This window comes from Oncorhynchus tshawytscha, linkage group LG01 (genome assembly GCF_018296145.1).
Source record: "Oncorhynchus tshawytscha isolate Ot180627B linkage group LG01, Otsh_v2.0, whole genome shotgun sequence".
Taxonomy (NCBI): domain Eukaryota; kingdom Metazoa; phylum Chordata; class Actinopteri; order Salmoniformes; family Salmonidae; genus Oncorhynchus; species Oncorhynchus tshawytscha.
In genome coordinates, this window is record NC_056429.1 from 39,447,004 (window position 1) to 39,464,588 (window position 17,585).

At 44.9% G+C, this 17,585-nt stretch overlaps 1 protein-coding gene across 1 annotated transcript in view; it reads right to left on the reverse strand.

Annotated features, from left to right (window-relative positions):
* The window catches only part of LOC112250607 (cAMP-specific 3',5'-cyclic phosphodiesterase 4B-like), an 82,128-nt gene that overhangs the window by 44,015 nt on the left and 20,528 nt on the right, over positions 1–17,585 (reverse strand). Inside the window, exon 5 of the mRNA XM_024420897.2 lies at positions 11,988–12,037. Coding sequence (XP_024276665.2) covers positions 11,988–12,037 — 50 coding nt within the window. The remainder of the gene's footprint in view (positions 1–11,987; positions 12,038–17,585) is intronic.

The following is a 17,585-nucleotide window of genomic DNA, read 5'->3' on the forward strand; positions in this document are numbered from 1 at the left end:
GCATTAAGATCGTATAAAACCTAAATTCATCACACACAAAACTCAGCTAAATTCACTGTCAACCCTCGGGCTGTAACGATGACACGCAGTATGTGCTCTATAACAGGCCACGAGAGGGAATAGCAGTGTTATGTCATACTGTGAAAGATAAAAGCAGTGTCCCTGTCAAGAACTCATTCGTGTCAACAGACGATGGACGACTTGTTGAACAGCCTCTCTTTGGGGTTTGAGGTTAGGATACCATACACCTTACTATAGGACTCAATGTGACTTTGCGATAGTAGAAAAGGTCATTCTAGGTTAACCAACAGGCCTTTGCTATAGCGGTAAATGTCCTTCCAGGTTAACCAACAGGATATGCACCTGTGGTGTATACTATAGTGTGAGAGGATCTCGCTTGCCCGCTGTGGTATATACTATGGAGGAAGAGGTCATTCTAGTCTAGTTAAACTAATAGGATATAGTATATACTAGAGTGCATCAACTCGATTCAGCAGCAGGCCAATTTTTTCACGAGCGGATGGTCAGGGAGCCGGAACATAATTAGAAATCATTTGCAGACTGCAAAATGACAGCAAGAAGCCCAAACAAACATAATATTTGTCTAAAACATAATCATTTCAAACCTTGCTCGCATTTGTACACAATAAGATACACAGAGTAGACAAAACATTCACACCTGCTCTTTCCATGACAAAGACTGACCAGGTGAAATCTATGATCCCTTATTGATGTCACCTGTTAAATCCACTTCAATCAGTGCAGCTGAAGGGGAGGAGACCGGTTAAAGAATGATTTCTATACCTAGAGACATGAACTGGGTATGTGCGCCATTCAGAGGGTGAATTGGCAAGACAAAAGATGTAAGTGCACCGGTTTGCGATGCTGCTAGGTTTTTCCATGTTAAACAGTTCTGTGTGTATCAAGAAAGGTCCACCACCCAAAGGACATCCAGACAACTTGACACAACTGCGGGAAGCATTGGAGTCAACACGGGACAGCTGTCACGTTCGTCATATTGATGAGACCAAGGCGCAGCGGAATAAGCATACATTCTTCTTTTAATGAAGGAAAAATACTTAAAGAACCAAAACGAACGTGACGCTATATACCACGAGTGCTGACAGGTAACTACACATAGACAATAACCCACAAAACCAAAATGGCAAATGGCAACCTAAATAGGATCCCCAATCAGAGACAACGATAAACAGCTGTCTCTGATTGGGAACCAATTCAGGCCACCATAGACCTAGATATACCTAGACAATACCAAAACCCCATAGATATTTAAAAAAAAACCTAGACAGGACAAAAACACCTAGACAATACAAAAACTAAACCAACCACCCTTGTCACACTCTGACCTAACCAAAATAATAAAGAAAACAAACTAAGGTCAGGGCGTGACACCAGCATCCCTGTGGAACGCTTTCAATGCCTTGCAGAGTCCACGCCCTGACAAATTGAGGCTGTTCTGAGGGCAAAAGTAGGGTTGCAACTCAATATTAGGAAGGTGTTCCTAAAGCTTGGTATACTCCGTGTGCTGTATGTCTGTATCATCGGAGTTCCCTCCGCTCAAGCTACTGCCACTGACAGCCTTTTTAGAACTGCCAAGACATCTGAAGCTGTGGAAGACCCTCAACCATCAACTGCCAGATCTGTTTTTGTTTTGTTTTCAAATCAACTTTGAGATTCATGTTTGTGATGAATAGCGCAATATAAAATAAATGTATTATGATTATTATTATCCCGAGGAGAGGGGCTGTGATACTGACGCAAGTCCTGGGGCTTTTGTAGGGAGTCCCCATAATGCCCTGTATTGTCTTCCCTAACCCCTACGGAAAAAGTCACATGACAGGCTGTGTCGCACGCTAAGCCTGGGCACGCTAGGAGGACTGACTCCCTGGGAGATTAACATTATACCCACAGGAGCTGGATCACAATCACGGATGAGCGTATTGACCCTCCAATAAAATAACTGAAAGCAATATCATTCAATTACAACTCTGTTTTTGTTTCTTTTTGTGGTTCCTGGGTCTTGTCTATCTACACGGCAGGATTAGTAGGCGGTAAATACTGTACGTCTACTGTACCAAACATACTTGAGAAGTCGATTCTAAGTCCATGTAACTTCTACCACCGAATAGTAACTAATCCATCAGACATGGTTCTTATCTAGTGGAGACCTATGAGTGAGAAGCCTTGTTTGCTACAGATCCAAGGCCCCAGGGGGCCACATGGACACACTGCCCAGTGATCACAAGCCCGCTTCACTTCTCTTCCGGAACCACTCAAGGAAATTCCGTGCTGTTTTTATCCCAGAACAGGAACTCTGGTTCTGGGGAAATGTGTCTGTACTGACACTGCAGAAAACAAACACTCAATGAACAAAGACACTGTACACACATTCACACACGCACACTTTTCATGAGGACACTTTGTCAAAGTTACGGAACACATGCTCGCAAAGCTGTTTCATTGTCATTGTTCCATAGAAACTGAATAGACTATCTGTAATCAGTAAAAACACATGTTCCTTTCAGCTGGAGACCAGATCCAGTTAACAGGCTAAATGACTTGACCACCGTAAACCCTGGGTTTCACACGGCTCCTTTCTGCCTGCCTACCAGAGAACCGGGTCCAGCCTGGCTCAGCGTGTCCCTTCTCTTGCCGTCAGAGAGAGACCAGAGACCAGAGACCGGAGGCCAGAGACCCGGAGGCCAGAGACCCGGAGGCCAGAGACCCGGAGGCCAGAGACCGGAGCCCAGAGACCGGAGCCCAGAGACCGGAGCCCAGAGACCGGAGCCCAGAGACCGGAGGCCAGAGACCGGAGGCCAGAGACCCGGAGGCCAGAGACCCGGAGGCCAGAGACCCGGAGGCCAGAGACCGGAGTACGGAGGCCAGAGACCCGGAGGCCAGAGACCCGGAGGCCAGAGACCCGGAGGCCAGAGACCCGGAGCCCAGAGACCCGGAGGCCAGAGACCCGGAGCCCAGAGACCCGGAGGCCAGAGACCCGGAGGCCAGAGACCCGGAGGCCAGAGACCCGGAGGCCAGAGACCCGGAGGCCAGAGACCCGGAGGCCAGAGACCCGGAGGCCAGAGACCGGAGGCCAGAGACCGGAGGCCAGAGACCGGAGGCCAGAGACCGGAGGCCGAGGCCGGAGACCGGAGACCGGAGACCGGAGACCAGAGACCGGAGGCCAGAGACCGGAGGCCAGAGACCGGAGGCCAGAGTCCGGAGGCCAGAGACCGGAGGCCAGAGACCGGAGGCCAGTTCCAATAAACATTTGAAATAAGTTGACCACCATTAACACCCTCTCATGGGTTTCACTCCTCCCTGCCTGATTACTAGAGAACAGAGAACCACCTGGCCCTGCTACCCTTCTCTTTCCTTCCCAGCTAGACTAGAGGCCTAAATCAGTTGACCGTCATCGGCACTCTCTCTAGGGTTTCACTCTTTCACGCTTACTGGCTACTAGAGAATCCTGCCTGGTTGCCTGCTCCTTCTGGGGCCTGTGAGCAGGAAACAGTAAAGAGTGGCTGACAGGAGGTGACATAGGACAGAAATCCTGTAAAGGACCACAGGGCAGGATAATACTGGGCTGGAGAAAAGTGGGCCCAACACTCTGTCATCTGGGGGTAGGAGTATCTTTTGCCCAATATCATTATTGCAGACTACAGGGAAAATGAATACTGTGTATGTGTGTGCATGTGGGTTGTCCTGACCGGGAACACACACTGTGACTGACCCCCGGCAGGGCAGCAGGGACTAATAATCGCCTTGGCAACAGGCAGCCGTGCGTGGCATGCTGGTATGGTATTTAGTGGACGTGCTGTGTTAGAGAACAGGGAGAGATGGGTGTGGCATTCAGAAAGGCTAGATGTGCCATAGGACCCGGTACCGATGCCAACAGGGATACCATGAGAAGGGCAAATGTCTGATAGTGTCATCCCTTCTTAATTAAGTGTGTAACTGGAAAGGGGGAATGCTTGAGATCAGCTGTCTGAGAGTGTGTGTGTGTGTGTGTGTGTTTATCCCTGAATATGTATAGCTGTGGTCATGAGGGAACCACATCCCAGTCCTTGGCAGATGGCCACCTCTGTGTCAGTGAGGGTAGGTGCACCCGGCGCTGTATCAAGTATTACCCGAGCCCCTGGCTTCTCCTCACCTCCAGTTGGGCCTGTTCGATATAGAGGCAAGTCACCGAGACGGCTAAATAAAGGCAGAGACTACATGTGGATGAGAGCGGATTAGCCGAGTTAGCGCTAGGAGGATGTGTCAGTGCATGTGTACACTCATAACAAAGAGCCCAGGCTGGCAGCACGTAGAGAGAAGGAGCAGGGCAGGTATAGCATGTACCGCCTGGGAACGCAAGGCTAAGGTCGCGATGCATAGTCGCATACTGGGCCACACGTACAAGGCTGGCCACACACACACACACATAAGCACACACACACACACACACAAAGTTAGTTTGACCAGTAAAAAGTACAAGGGTCCTTATCAGTTCACACAGTGACTTTGGCATACTTCACCAGAGGGCAGCCTCCTACCTTCATTACTTTCTTCTCTCATCTTCCTTTCTTACTTTCGCTCTTCTCTTCCTCTTCGCTCCCTGTCTGTCTAACCACACTTTCCTAATACCACTGACCCAACGTTCCCCCCCTCCCCCTTCTCTCTCCACTCTTCCTCTCCTCTCTTCTCTCTGATCTCTAAGGAAGCATTCCTGCAGCTTTGATCTGTTAGCGAGGGACTCCTTATCTCTCTAACCATCTTTTCTCATCTCCCCATCTTTCTGCCCTTCTTTTCTCTCCATCGCCCCTCAGTGACTGGTCTGTTACATTCCTGCACGCCAGCATTGTATTAGCAGCAGGGTCAGACCAGGATGGGCATATTAATTAACACTGATAAACAGGATGATGATGAGTACCTCTTCATTCCCTGCCTGCATGGGCTCAGGTCATTACAGCCTAGGCATTTATTATACTGTAGGACCCCTGGCACAGCTACAGAACAGAGCGAACACACAGGCACACACACACACACACACACACACACACACACACACACAGACAGAGAGAGCACCAGGGCTTAAAGAGAACAGACGTATTAAGTGTTACTTAAAAAGTGCCCAGACTTGATTGAATTCAGAGAAAGAGCTCATGTTTCCACCCTAAGCTATAAAGGGCCTTGACTGCAAACAGGTGGTTGGAATATTAGGAACCAACGATGATAGGACGACACATTCTTATGCCTTAAAAGTACTGAGTGCTGTGGTTGCAATTTACTGGTTAAATCAAGGTTCATATCATCGGGTTTAAAGTTAACCACAAATTAAGCCACGTTCCAAGATGATTCAGTGATTTGCTGGAACTTTGACACAGAGGGGCCCTCACCAAATATGTGCTTATAGCTTAGAGGGTCATCTGGGGATGCTCTTAGACAATGAAGAGCCAAGATAGGGCCCCTTAAGGGGACTACCAAATATAGCAGGGGCTATGTTTATCTTTACCTCTCTCCTGTTTTATAACAGTGCTTACCTTAGCTCCAGACTTCATTTAACTCAACGAGAGGTATAATACGAGTGTTCCTGAGGGTTCCTGTTTGTGTGCGCGAGGAAAGGTTTAGGGAACCTGACAAAAGCAGGCAAAAGCAGGATCTGAGAAGGATCACTTTGTTCTTTGAGAGTTGGCAAAACTTGGCACACCTGGCAAAGTCATCAAACATGCAAGACTCTGGCATGAAAAACTCTGGCTTTCTCTAACGGACAGCCATCATACGCCTTCTCCTGGGAACAGACCTGTAACCTTTGCTGTGTGTGTGTGTGTGTGTGTGTGTGGGCATTATTGCATGCATGCAGGTGTACCTGTGTGTGTATGTGCATGTCCATGTGTCTCTCTCTACGCCCTATTGCAGGATTTCCCAAACTCGGCTCTGGGGCCCCCATGTTGTTGTTTTTTCCCTGGGACTACACAGCTGATTTAAATGACCAACTCATCATCAAGCCTTTAATATTTCAATTAGCTGTGTAGTACTTGAGGGGAAAAAAAACATGGGCATCCATGTTTTATTGGGGGGGTGTTAACCCTGCCCTATTACATAACAGTCTTACATTGTTCATACCACTTTAGCCATACATTTAGACTAGGCTTACCGAATGCCAAAGCAAACACTACTCCTGAGCTTAGCTTGAAATAACACAGGGCCTCTCATTGCGATAATGTCAGGCATCACGGATAAATAGTCTGACAATGGAGCTTCACAATGGGACTTTCACTTAAAAGCCAGACTGTTAACACTTTTCTATACAGCCAAACATACATCGTGTGAAGGAAGCCTGCATGTTCACAGGCCTTTTTACTTACGCACACACGCACACACACCCATCACCACACGCACGCACCCTCAGAGACCTTTTAATGTTGGAAGTGGGATCGATTAGAAAGCCACGTCATGCTTAAAGACAGATCCAAAATTATTGGCACCCTTGATAAAGATGAGAAAAAAAGACTGTATTAAATAAATCATTCAAATAGTGAGCTAGATTGTATGCTCCAAAAAAATTGGGAAACAATATTATTTTAGATGAATACAATTGCTCAGAGAAATAGATTTTGTTTAACAAGTAATACTTTTTCTTCTCAAAAAGATAGGTGTCAAAATAGATGGCATCCCGAAAGATTCTTATCAATTAAATCAAACAAAATTAAATCTGCATAAACATTCTACCTATTTTTTGTTGTTGTTGATCTCAGCCTAAGGAACTGTATGGTGGCCTTCCATGGCTTCCTGTTTCACTCAGGTATAAAAACGAGGTAACACGCATTTAAAATCCCTTTGTCATCCATCACCATTGGAAAAGGCAAAGAACTCACAAGCGAAGAGACAAATGGTTGTTGACCTTCATAAATCATGCAATGGGGTACAAAACTATTGCTACAAAATGAAATATACCACTCAAATCTGAGGGCTAAAGTTAAATATTACTTTTCGATTTTTGATTTATTTAAACAATTTTAAAAAAAATCATTATTGAGACCAGGGAGCCCTGCACATACAATTCATGGACGAATCAAAATCCGATGCAAATCAAATCAGTGCAAAAACAAACTCAAATACAATACAATACAATACCACAAACAATCAAGAACAACAGCCACATGTTTCAGGTAATAGTTCCCCAATCAATAGTTTTAATTGCCCAAGAGGCATCAGGGCGTCCAATTGCAGTGTATTTTGCAGTAAGTTCCAGCAATCAGGTGCATTAAAACTAAAAGCGGATTTACCTAATTACAAAACGAATTATAGAACTTGGTCGCATCTTCAGGTCAAGTCTCCAAAACTACACTCAGATGCCATCTCCATGCCAATGGGCTCTTTGGAAGGGTTGCCAGAAAATATTCTATTGAGAGCAATCGACAAATGTAAAAGCCTGGAGTTTGATAAACAACATTGGCTGGGATTGGAACCGGTGTCAGAAAATAGAGGTCTTTGGCCACGCACACCAGTGGTGGGTTTGGCGTCGAAAGAAGGATGCATGTGCAGAAAAGAACCTCATACCACCTATAAAATATGCTGGTGGAGAGGCTGTTTTTCTTCCACTGGTCAATAGCATCATGAACTCCACCAAGTACCAGGTCATTTTAGCCCAAAACCTGGTTGCCTCTGCCAGGAAACGGAAACTTGGCAGCAAGTGGATTTTTCCAGCAAGACAATAACCCCAAGCACACTTCAACATCCACAAAGAAACGGCTAATTGACCACAAAATCAGTATTTTGCCATGGCCATCTCAGTCTCTGGACCAACTTTGAAAACCTGCGGTTTGAATTGAAGATGGCAGTTCATAAACGCCGACCAAAAGATATCAAGGATCTGGAAAGATTCTGCATGCCCTCGGATCCCTCCCAATATTTCTCAAATCTCATAAAACATTTCAAAAAGGCTCAGTACCATATTCTTTGCAAAGGGAGGTTGCTGAACACAGGGATGAGTACAGAAAACAGGGATGCCAATACTTTTGACGGCTATCTTTTAAAAAAATAGATTGTTTTGTATGATACACGTTAAACAAAATCTCTTTCATAATATAATTAACAAAAATAAAAAATTGGAGCATACAATATAGCTCAGTATTTGTATTATTTTTGCTCATCTTTATCAGGGGTGACAATAATTTTGGACCTGACTGTATGTGTTTCCACTATCCATCGTCCAGTCAACACAGGCAGGGGAAAACATTTCCTCTGTGATTCTAGAACTATGACAGAGTAACAGAGGCCTCTGTTATGCATGACCATCACAGCAACAGAACAGCAACATTCCTCTGGTGAGAAATGCACAGGAATCGAGGAAGCAGGCAGACATCCCCAACCTGTTCTGATAGTCATCTGTGATTAGTGACAATCGCTCTCCTCTATCTCTCTCCTCTATCTGTCCATCATCACGGCCACCGTGAGAAACGGCACTTGGGTTTTTCCAATTCCCTGCATGGCCTGCCGCTGCGGTGTGCGCTACATGGCGCGTGTCACTTAGTGTGCCGGTGGGACGTTATGACAACAGTCCCCGCTGTGCTGGTCCTCACTGTGATAAGAACAATAGGTCCTGATAACCTTATGGAGTCTGTGTGTGGCTATTTCCATTCTCTACTGTACAAGATATAGTATACAGTCTTGTGGATTTTTCCATTCTCTCCCGTGCTGTACAACATACACAACAATAACAGAACAGATGATGAGGCCCTGTCCCTAACTCTTATCACGGCTCGTGCCATGACATTGCGTGAACTGCGAGTGTGCAGATCGCAGACCAGTGTGTGTGTGTGTGTGTGTGTGTTTAATCTTGTGTGTGTGTGTTTCTACCAGCGCCTACGTGTTTGTGCGGTGTGGGCATAGAGACAATGGACCTTTGTCTGACTGCATCCTATTTTTCCCCCAGTCCGCTGAGTGAGCAAACACAGTGGCAACACACACACACACAGCCTCCCTGCCTGCCAGACACAAAAACACCTCCTGGGTTATGTCAGTCCGTCCAGCGCATTCCTTTACGGCAGGGACAACAGGCCAATAACAGGATCAATCTGCTCCCCTCTTCCTGCCCTCCGTTTCCTCTCCTCCGCCAGCCCGTAAAGAGAGGGGGAGCAGACAGAGGGAGGATGGGACAGGAATCACTCTTTCCCTCTGTCTCATTGTCTCCAGGGCGAGACAGAAAAAGCCAGGGGCGGGTGTAGAGTTACATCACCCACTGTCATAGAGGGGATGGGGGGGGTTACAGGTGGAACAGGGAATTCAACCTCTCAGAGCATGGGAAGAAAAGAGGATCTGGAATGGGATAGAGGTGAGGGAGTCAGAGTGCAAATTAAGGGGGGCACAGGGGCTTGTTGTCAGACATGAACCCCCCTAAATGTAACAAAGTCAAACTTTAGTGGGGGTCAACAAATTGTCCTATTTGTTTAAAATGCAATGCAATTTGTGCTGCTACAGTGGTAAATATCAAGATAAAAGCTTATTCCAAATTAAACGAACACCCCCGTCTCTGTTTCCATTTTGTAATTTGTTTTTCATGTGTCTGCACTTGTCATCCTGGGACAGTCCTGTATTTCAGCCCCTTTTCAGGTGTCCCAACTTTTCTTTCTGCAAAAAAGGTAATTTTGTCAGCAAGACGCATCAATGAATTTAATATTTCTTACAAGAGTGTAGACCCAATGACAATCACCCAATTTCATTACATTTTGGGGTGTTTCGCAACAGGTGTTTCTTTCCATTCATCAAATGACTCGAGTGCACAGTGCACTTTTTGGACGATGCCAATTATTCGACGAAAAATGCGCAGGTAGCCTACTGTTTGAAGTGATTTGTTCGACAATAAGATGAAAACATCATGACTGGTTGTATTCATGCCAAATTAAAAAGTAATATATATATATTTTAAATAACATTAAATTACATGTTTTTACTAGGCCCATCCCAAAATGTTGTGCACACATACCGTACTATAGGTCCCGTGGAGAAAAAAAAACAGCACCGTATAATTCGCTCTCGAGGGAGTGATGAATAGAGGGCGGTGTCATGTTCCTGGTGGCTTCATGCAGAGTAGCCATGCAGAAGGTAACCGACAACACAGTCAGAGCATTCAGCTACAATATGTGGATGTCTCATCCACCAGCTTTGTGTCTAGATATGACCTAAGCTAACCTAAGCAAGTGAGGAAAAAGGTATTATTGGAGGATTGGCTGAGTGCAGTCTGTCTATCTGATCATTCACAATGAGCTCAATGAAGGTAAAACATCTCCAATCAAAATGTCCAACCCTTCAGCACTGCAGTCAATTACTCCTGTGCTACTGCCAGCAGCCTGCTAGTGATGGTGCTCTCTGAGGAGACTTTGAACTGAAACTACTGATAGGAAAACGCATCAAGTATCAGACTGACAGCGCACGACCCTGGATGGATTTACTCAATAGGTAGAGTAATCTGCTTATTGGAACCCCCTCCACACACACACACTCAGGACCTGATGAGCCCTCCCTCTCCAGATACTGGAAGTGCTGGTCTGTCCATCTGTGCTGACAGGAAGTCAACAAAAGCCACATGCAGGCGGGCTGACGTCAATCAGGGCCCCGCACCACTGTCACACAGGAACACCTCCCTTCCCACAGCAACACACCCACACCCGCTCATATACACACACCCGCTTGAACACACACACTCTGATACACAAACACACTAGTGCAGGACTCCACTCTAAACACACAAAAACACCTATACACTGTGCATTTGCACATACAGAAATGCAAATGTAGGCCTACTCATATGGACGCACATGCACTCTCTCACACACACATACACACACAACATACACCTACAAAAACACGTACACATTGCGCATTGCACATACAGAAATGCAAATGTAGGCCTACTCATATGGATGCACATGCACTCTCTCTCACATACACACACACACACTGCGCATTGCACATACAGAAATGCAAATGTAGGCCTACTCATATGGACGCACATGCACTCTCACATCATGCACTTGCTCTTCTCTATTTCAATCCGTCTTCTCTTTCTCTGGGAACTAGGCACAGTAGTCAAACCTCTTCAAAATGAGACAGATGCAATAAAAGGGCATACTTCTGTAATACAGGTTAACCAGAATGATGAAGTCAATGTTATTAATCCCGTAAATCAACCGGGCCAACAATAAAGCGGACTCCTCTGTCCCTGCATTCCTTGTATTGTAAGTCCAATGACTGGAAGTGTTTAGGATAACACAGTGAGAGGAATGAGAGGCATGAAAGTAAGCTCCCGGTGTTATGACTGTCTGTAGCAGGAGACTCAATGGCATCCCAGACTCCTTCATTGTGACGCTAACCACTAACGAAATCTCACACTTATCCTGCTATGTTTAATCAACATTTCGGAGAGCTCCTCTATCTCTCTTGTCTCACCATTCAAGTGTGTGTGTGTGTGTGTGTGTGACAAAAAGGCCTTGTTGTTATGGCAGCCTGTGCTACTCACACTATCACCCATATACACAGCTTGATAGCTAGTGACGTAGTGTAGGCTGAGAGCATTAAGCTCAAGGACACAGTAAGGAGTTCCCAATCACGCACACACCATTGTCTCAACTCCCTAATAATGGGTCCAGTACATTTCTAATGAGCAAGATTCACGTTGTTGTATTTTCAGTGAGAAGATAAAGACATTGGGATAGAGTGTGAGAGTAAGAGGTTTTCTGAAACTTCCCATCAGAGCAGTGATAAATACAGACTAAATACAGGCTGGGGGTGGGGAGGGGGATGTATCTGAACCGATGACAGGGAGGGACAGGGTCCGTCTTGACATTGAGACAGTGTTTTAAGACTTAGGCTGATTCAAACAACGGTCAGTGAGTCAGTGGCAAACAGATGGACAGACAAACCAATATCACTTTTTTTGGGACAGAAGACGCATTGTAGGAGAGAGCAGTGCATTGTGGTCTTACCTGGCAAACAGACTCTGGTGATGGGAGGCTGAGTGGCCACAGGCGACCTCCTGAGGAGAGAGAAAAAAAATGCAATAACATTATCAGTATGGACATGAAGTAAATGTTGATAGGCCTACATCAGGATCGTTACATTGTGTAATGGCCAACCACATCTGCTAAGCCAATATCGGTTAAGAGCCTCTACATGAGGAGAAACAGAGGAAGACGGACAGAGGAGCATAAGAATGTCTGTGAGGATTAAAAAAGAAACACTGAAAGAAAGCGATTGTGTGAGAGAGAAAATGATAGAGAGCGAGAGAGATAGAGCGCAAGAGACAGGTGGGGAGAAACAGAGAGAATGAGAGACTGAGAGAGAATGAGATTGAAAAAGGGACCAGGCAAATGAGGAATAAAATGTGAATTGCGTTCAACCTTTTCATTCAACAAGCTGAAAGCCCATCTGCCTGATCCACACTGAGTGTGTGTGTGTGTGTGTGTGCGCCTGCAATTGTGTGTTTACCTATGTGTGTGAAGTGTGTCTGCGAGAGTGTGTGTGAGTGCGCATGTGTGTGAAAAGGAGAGAGCGAGAGAGAGAGAGTGTGAGAGAGAGAGATTAATGTAGGTCATGGAGCCTTTGGGTTTTCAATGAGGCAGGCTATTCAACACAAGCGTTTTAATAGGAGAGCTTGCGTTCCAGTATCTTACAGCGTGCTAGAGACAGACCCGACAATAACAGGGTGATATCTAGGGTGCAGGACGAAGGATGCCCTACACTAAATCTTTCCGACTGAAGCTTTTACACCCCAGTTCCGAGTGGAGTCATTCTAGAGAAGGATGTTACTGTATGTACTCCCTAGTAAGTGACTCACGCATAGCCTGTCATGTGCGCATTACGTTTCAGACGTACCAGACAGACTAACGGCAGATATGACTTAGCACGCACAACCTAATCACTCACATAATGACAGTCCACATCAGGTCAAATGTTGAGGTACATACATTAAGTATAAACGTCCACAAATGAATATGAGTAAATGAGATTTTAGTATTTTGTTTTGAAGCTGATGTTTTGATTAGAACCAATATTCTCTGTGTCGGTGGTAATAGGATTGTTTTTGTACGTTTTTCAAACCATCCCACAGCTAAACCTGCTTGACAAAAGACTGCAAACAGATTGTCCCATTTTTCACGAGGAAAAATAAAAACCTGGCGGTTTACATTCTGCGGTGCAGCGTACCATCTCTTTCCTCTCTCCCCGGCGTTATTATTAAACTTAGTTGAGAAAAACACAAAGGAGAGAAGGAATCCGAGGTCTCATTGAAACCTGGCAGAATAATAAGACATGCTTTCTAAGTTCCGTGTTCTAAGATCATTTGTTCTGCCTGAGGATGAACGACGTCTCGTACTGTGAAAATGTTCCCATGCAGCGAGACGGTTCCAGTGAGACAGGTAGGCGGCAGTGAGATCATGAGTGGGTTGCAGGGCTGCCGAATCGAGTTCAACTGTAGACATCATCTGTCAGACCCTTCATCTCTAAACCCCTCTCCAACACCACAACCCCTCAATATTATGACTATACTGCTACCTACTGTACTGGTGGGATGAGTTTTCGGTGTTGAATGAAAATGGCTGAATGAATGTTAGTATAGGAATACAGCTTGCACTCTTTGTTGCAGGGATCGTAATGCTTGTGTTTATTAACTGACACTTTTAATATTCTGGATAATAAAAGTATTATCAGAGTTTTCGTTGAGGCTATGTCATCATTATAGCATAGTTAATGTGCAATGTTTTAGCTTAACATTTGTGTGGAATCCGTTGATGCGTTGGATACCAGATAACGTTAAAAGAGTTGCGCGAAAACATTGCTAGGTAGGCGGGGGCGAAGGACACTGCGTACAGGTGTCCTAGCCATCTAGCTAGCTACTTCACTCGCCGTAACGTTAACTACAATGTTGCCAACTCCTCAGTAAGGAAAGTAGCTATTGGCTGTCCTAAAAGTCGCTAAATGATGTCATCACCTAATTTGTATAATTGGCCATGTGCATGTAATTGTGATGGACCCTGTAGGAGAGAGGAATAACATCATGGGAGAGACAAAAAGTAAGTAAAAAAGACCCTAAATATGTTTAGAACTACAAATGAGCAAGCTGCAGAGAGTGGAACACACACAGCGATTAAGAACCAGATATTTGAGGGAATACTCTTCCTTCAGCACTTTATGGACCCCATTGTTAACGTAGGAATTGTCAGTCCCTATCCCCAGGAGTTTCTCCTTTTTCTCCTCGAGGAAAGCCACAACAGCACGGGCTATAGATTTGGCATCTCCTCCCTCCAACTCAACAAGGCCCAGAAATGTTGAAACAATTGTCTGCTTGGTGTCGCTAAAGTACCTTATCACAACCCCCAGGTACTTAGAAACACTTACATCTGTGGACTCATCGAGGAGGCTGAAACGCTGGTCACCCACATCTGCAACCAACTTTTTCAGTAACTATGGTGCTAGAACACCATTAACCATTTCTGTGCACTTTGTCCTGTGCATTTTGAAGTGGGTAGCAGCAGTGGAGTCTGAGAAAGCAGCTCTACGTGCTTCTCCAATGTGATCACATGCCGGCACGGAACAGTGTTCAGCGATAGTGTAACCGGTGCTGTACTGCACCGCTGAAACTCTGCGCTGTGTGTGGTTGATTGAGACTGTGGACTTTTGGAGATCAGGTAGTTTTAATCAAGCAGAACTCACTCTCTGCATCCTGCATCTGCATCCAAAAGGAAATAAAACATTTGTAGAGCACATATGTTCTGCAAATCGTCGCCTCTTTCTACAACAGATGCACAATAGGAGGGACTGGGATCATTCGAGGAGCTAGCCATCGTTCACACATACAATAGCCTGCTAATACCTTAGCTAGCTATTAACCACATGTTGAATTCAGAATGTTGATATCATCCTAAAAAGTACAATTACAAGTGCATCTTAACAATACCATCCACTTATGAGTAACCTCTAAATATACAACATTATTCATGAACAAAACACTGTGTGTGTGTGACTTTGTACTTAAAAGAATCCCACTTTTCTGAAGACCACAGAAAAAGCGTGCCAACCTCTCATAGAGCATCAAAATGATTTGAGCAGAAGCACGCAGGGCAGAACGGAAGTACACACTCTCCTACTCCCAGGATGCAGGCATGCATAACAACAAATCAACACGACATATTAATATATGAACCCGGTGAAATTCACATAGTACTTTAACAACTGTTACAATAGCTAATGCCATGGTGGCCTCAGCCTTTTTTTGCAGTCCATTTTTTGAAACCATAAATGGCAGCTTGTTTTGGGTGGAACTGTTATAAGGCTTTGCCTTTTGAGTATGTTTTTTGAGTTGTCGTGTGTTTTTTTTACATCACTAAGTTTGGTGTAGAAATCAGCCTTACAATACAGGCAGTATGTCCGTGTCTCATCTCCAATAGACGGCTTCAACCAGCCTTTGAATTCAGGGTTTGATTCCCACTCCTTTCTGTATTTTTGAATGTACAGTTTAGAATGAGACATGATGAGCTAGCCAGCTAGATGTTTAGTTTATGTCACAGAGAGGAACACACACTGTGGACAAGGTGAGTAAGTGATTGAGGCTGTGTGAGTCAAATGCAGCGATTTATTTTTGTGCAGTCATTTATTTTAGGCAAAGAACATTTTACATTTACATCCCGCCCTGAATGTAAGCCAGGGCGGGATCAGCCAGCGGCGGCTTCCCGCATGCGCAATTAATTTGCAGTTTGGACGGGAGGGGTGAACATCTCCTGCTCTGACTGCAGCTGGGGGACTATTGCGAGAGGACTGGGCCACCTGTGAGTGCTTTGGGACTGGGGTGGGGCCCGCGGCAGCACTCGCTGCTCGTTGAGAAGAGTAAGAACGATACGTGCTTTCACATCAGTCTCCAAAAGTGATCAACAACACAAGAAAAAGTCGCTAGGTTTATCACTAGTCGATTTTTACTGCTTTTATTTGTCTAATTAGTCCATTGTATAGCCGGTGAGTTAGCTTTTCAACTGTGACTCCAAATACCTTTGAAATCGGCGCATCTGCACCTCGATTTTAACATCACGAGCGGAACCTCTATCATTGTCCTGTCCTGCCACAGCACTGTGAACCGAGGCACATTGCATCATATGATTGGTCTAGTTGTTTAAGAGATGTTGGGGATTAGATGCGCGTTTAAAGAAATGCCCCTCAAGATTAGAGGGGAGCCGAAGCGGCTGAATGGAGAGAAAGAACGTACGTCCTCCAATGAGTTTATAAAACTGTAAAAAGAGCAGCACGAGTGCTGTTTTCTTGCACATTACACAATGTTGTCAACAAATTAGGTTGCTGTTACTCCCGTCCCTATTGCAAAATGCTGCCTTAAATCAATGTGGTTATTGGTACCTAATGTAGCAGGTGTGAAAGAAATGCCTGAGCATTGTTTCTTTCTTTCTGGTGCTGATATGGAAAAAAAACTGTCGGGGAAGGTTATCTTGTTCTGTTCAACCAATCCAATAAATGTAGAGGAGTTAAGATGGAGTGTCGCCTTGTTAACGTTCAAAAGCAGAAGTCGCGTCACAGGCTCTCTTTCCAATCCCCCTGAAAAACTGATTCACCCGGTTGTTATCAGCCCTCCGAGGGTTGGTGACAAAGGGCCAGGGTTCTGGTAAAGAAGCACGGTTTGGACTGCTCCTACAAATTTGCTTCGGTACTGCAGTTTAACTGACGCCCAGCCCAGGAAGACAATTTCCATAGATGGCCACAAAGAGAAGTCAAATTTGAACATTCCTAATTAAAACACTTTCGTCATCACCTTTGTGCACAAAACATCCATTTATTATTCAAATAATTGTCGCTGAGGACAATTGTTCCCATCACTCACAGCAGAAGAAATCATTTTTAAAATGTATCCAATGTCTGACATATTTTTGGAACACATGTGTGCACTGAGTGTTAGTTCTCGTGTGAAGTTGGACCGTGTAAATCAGATGCAACCCGGATATACATGGTCCATAAATTGGCATATGAGAACATCAGTAGGTTAAGCTGAATATAACTCTATTCTCTAGTTTCTATACCTTAGCGGTTGGTGATTGGCATTAGTAGGATAAACTATAGACTGGTTGGTTGTTTAGCAACAAAACCGACGTGTGTGCAACTACGGGGCAACACAGACAGGGTTGGCTTAGATTGTTGACAACATGTAAACTACATATACATGAAGTCTCCTATGTATATTGAAAACATAAATGAATTAGCATTTGCTGTCTCTCAAATACATTGTTACAGTTAGTGGTTAGCAACAGTGCCTTCGGAAAGTATTCAGACCCCTTGACTGTGTGTGTGTGTGTGTGTGTGTGTGTGTGTGTGTGTAGATAAGTAAAGAAATAAAACAACAGTAGAAAGACATTTGACAAAAAACAGTAGCAAGGCCATATACAGACACCGGTTAGTCGGGCCAATTGAGGTAGTATGTACATGAATGTATAGTTAAAGTGACTATGCATATAAGATAAACAGAGAGTAGCAGCAGCGTAACAGAGGGGTTGGGGTTGCACACAGTGCAAATAGTCCGGTTACCTGTTCAG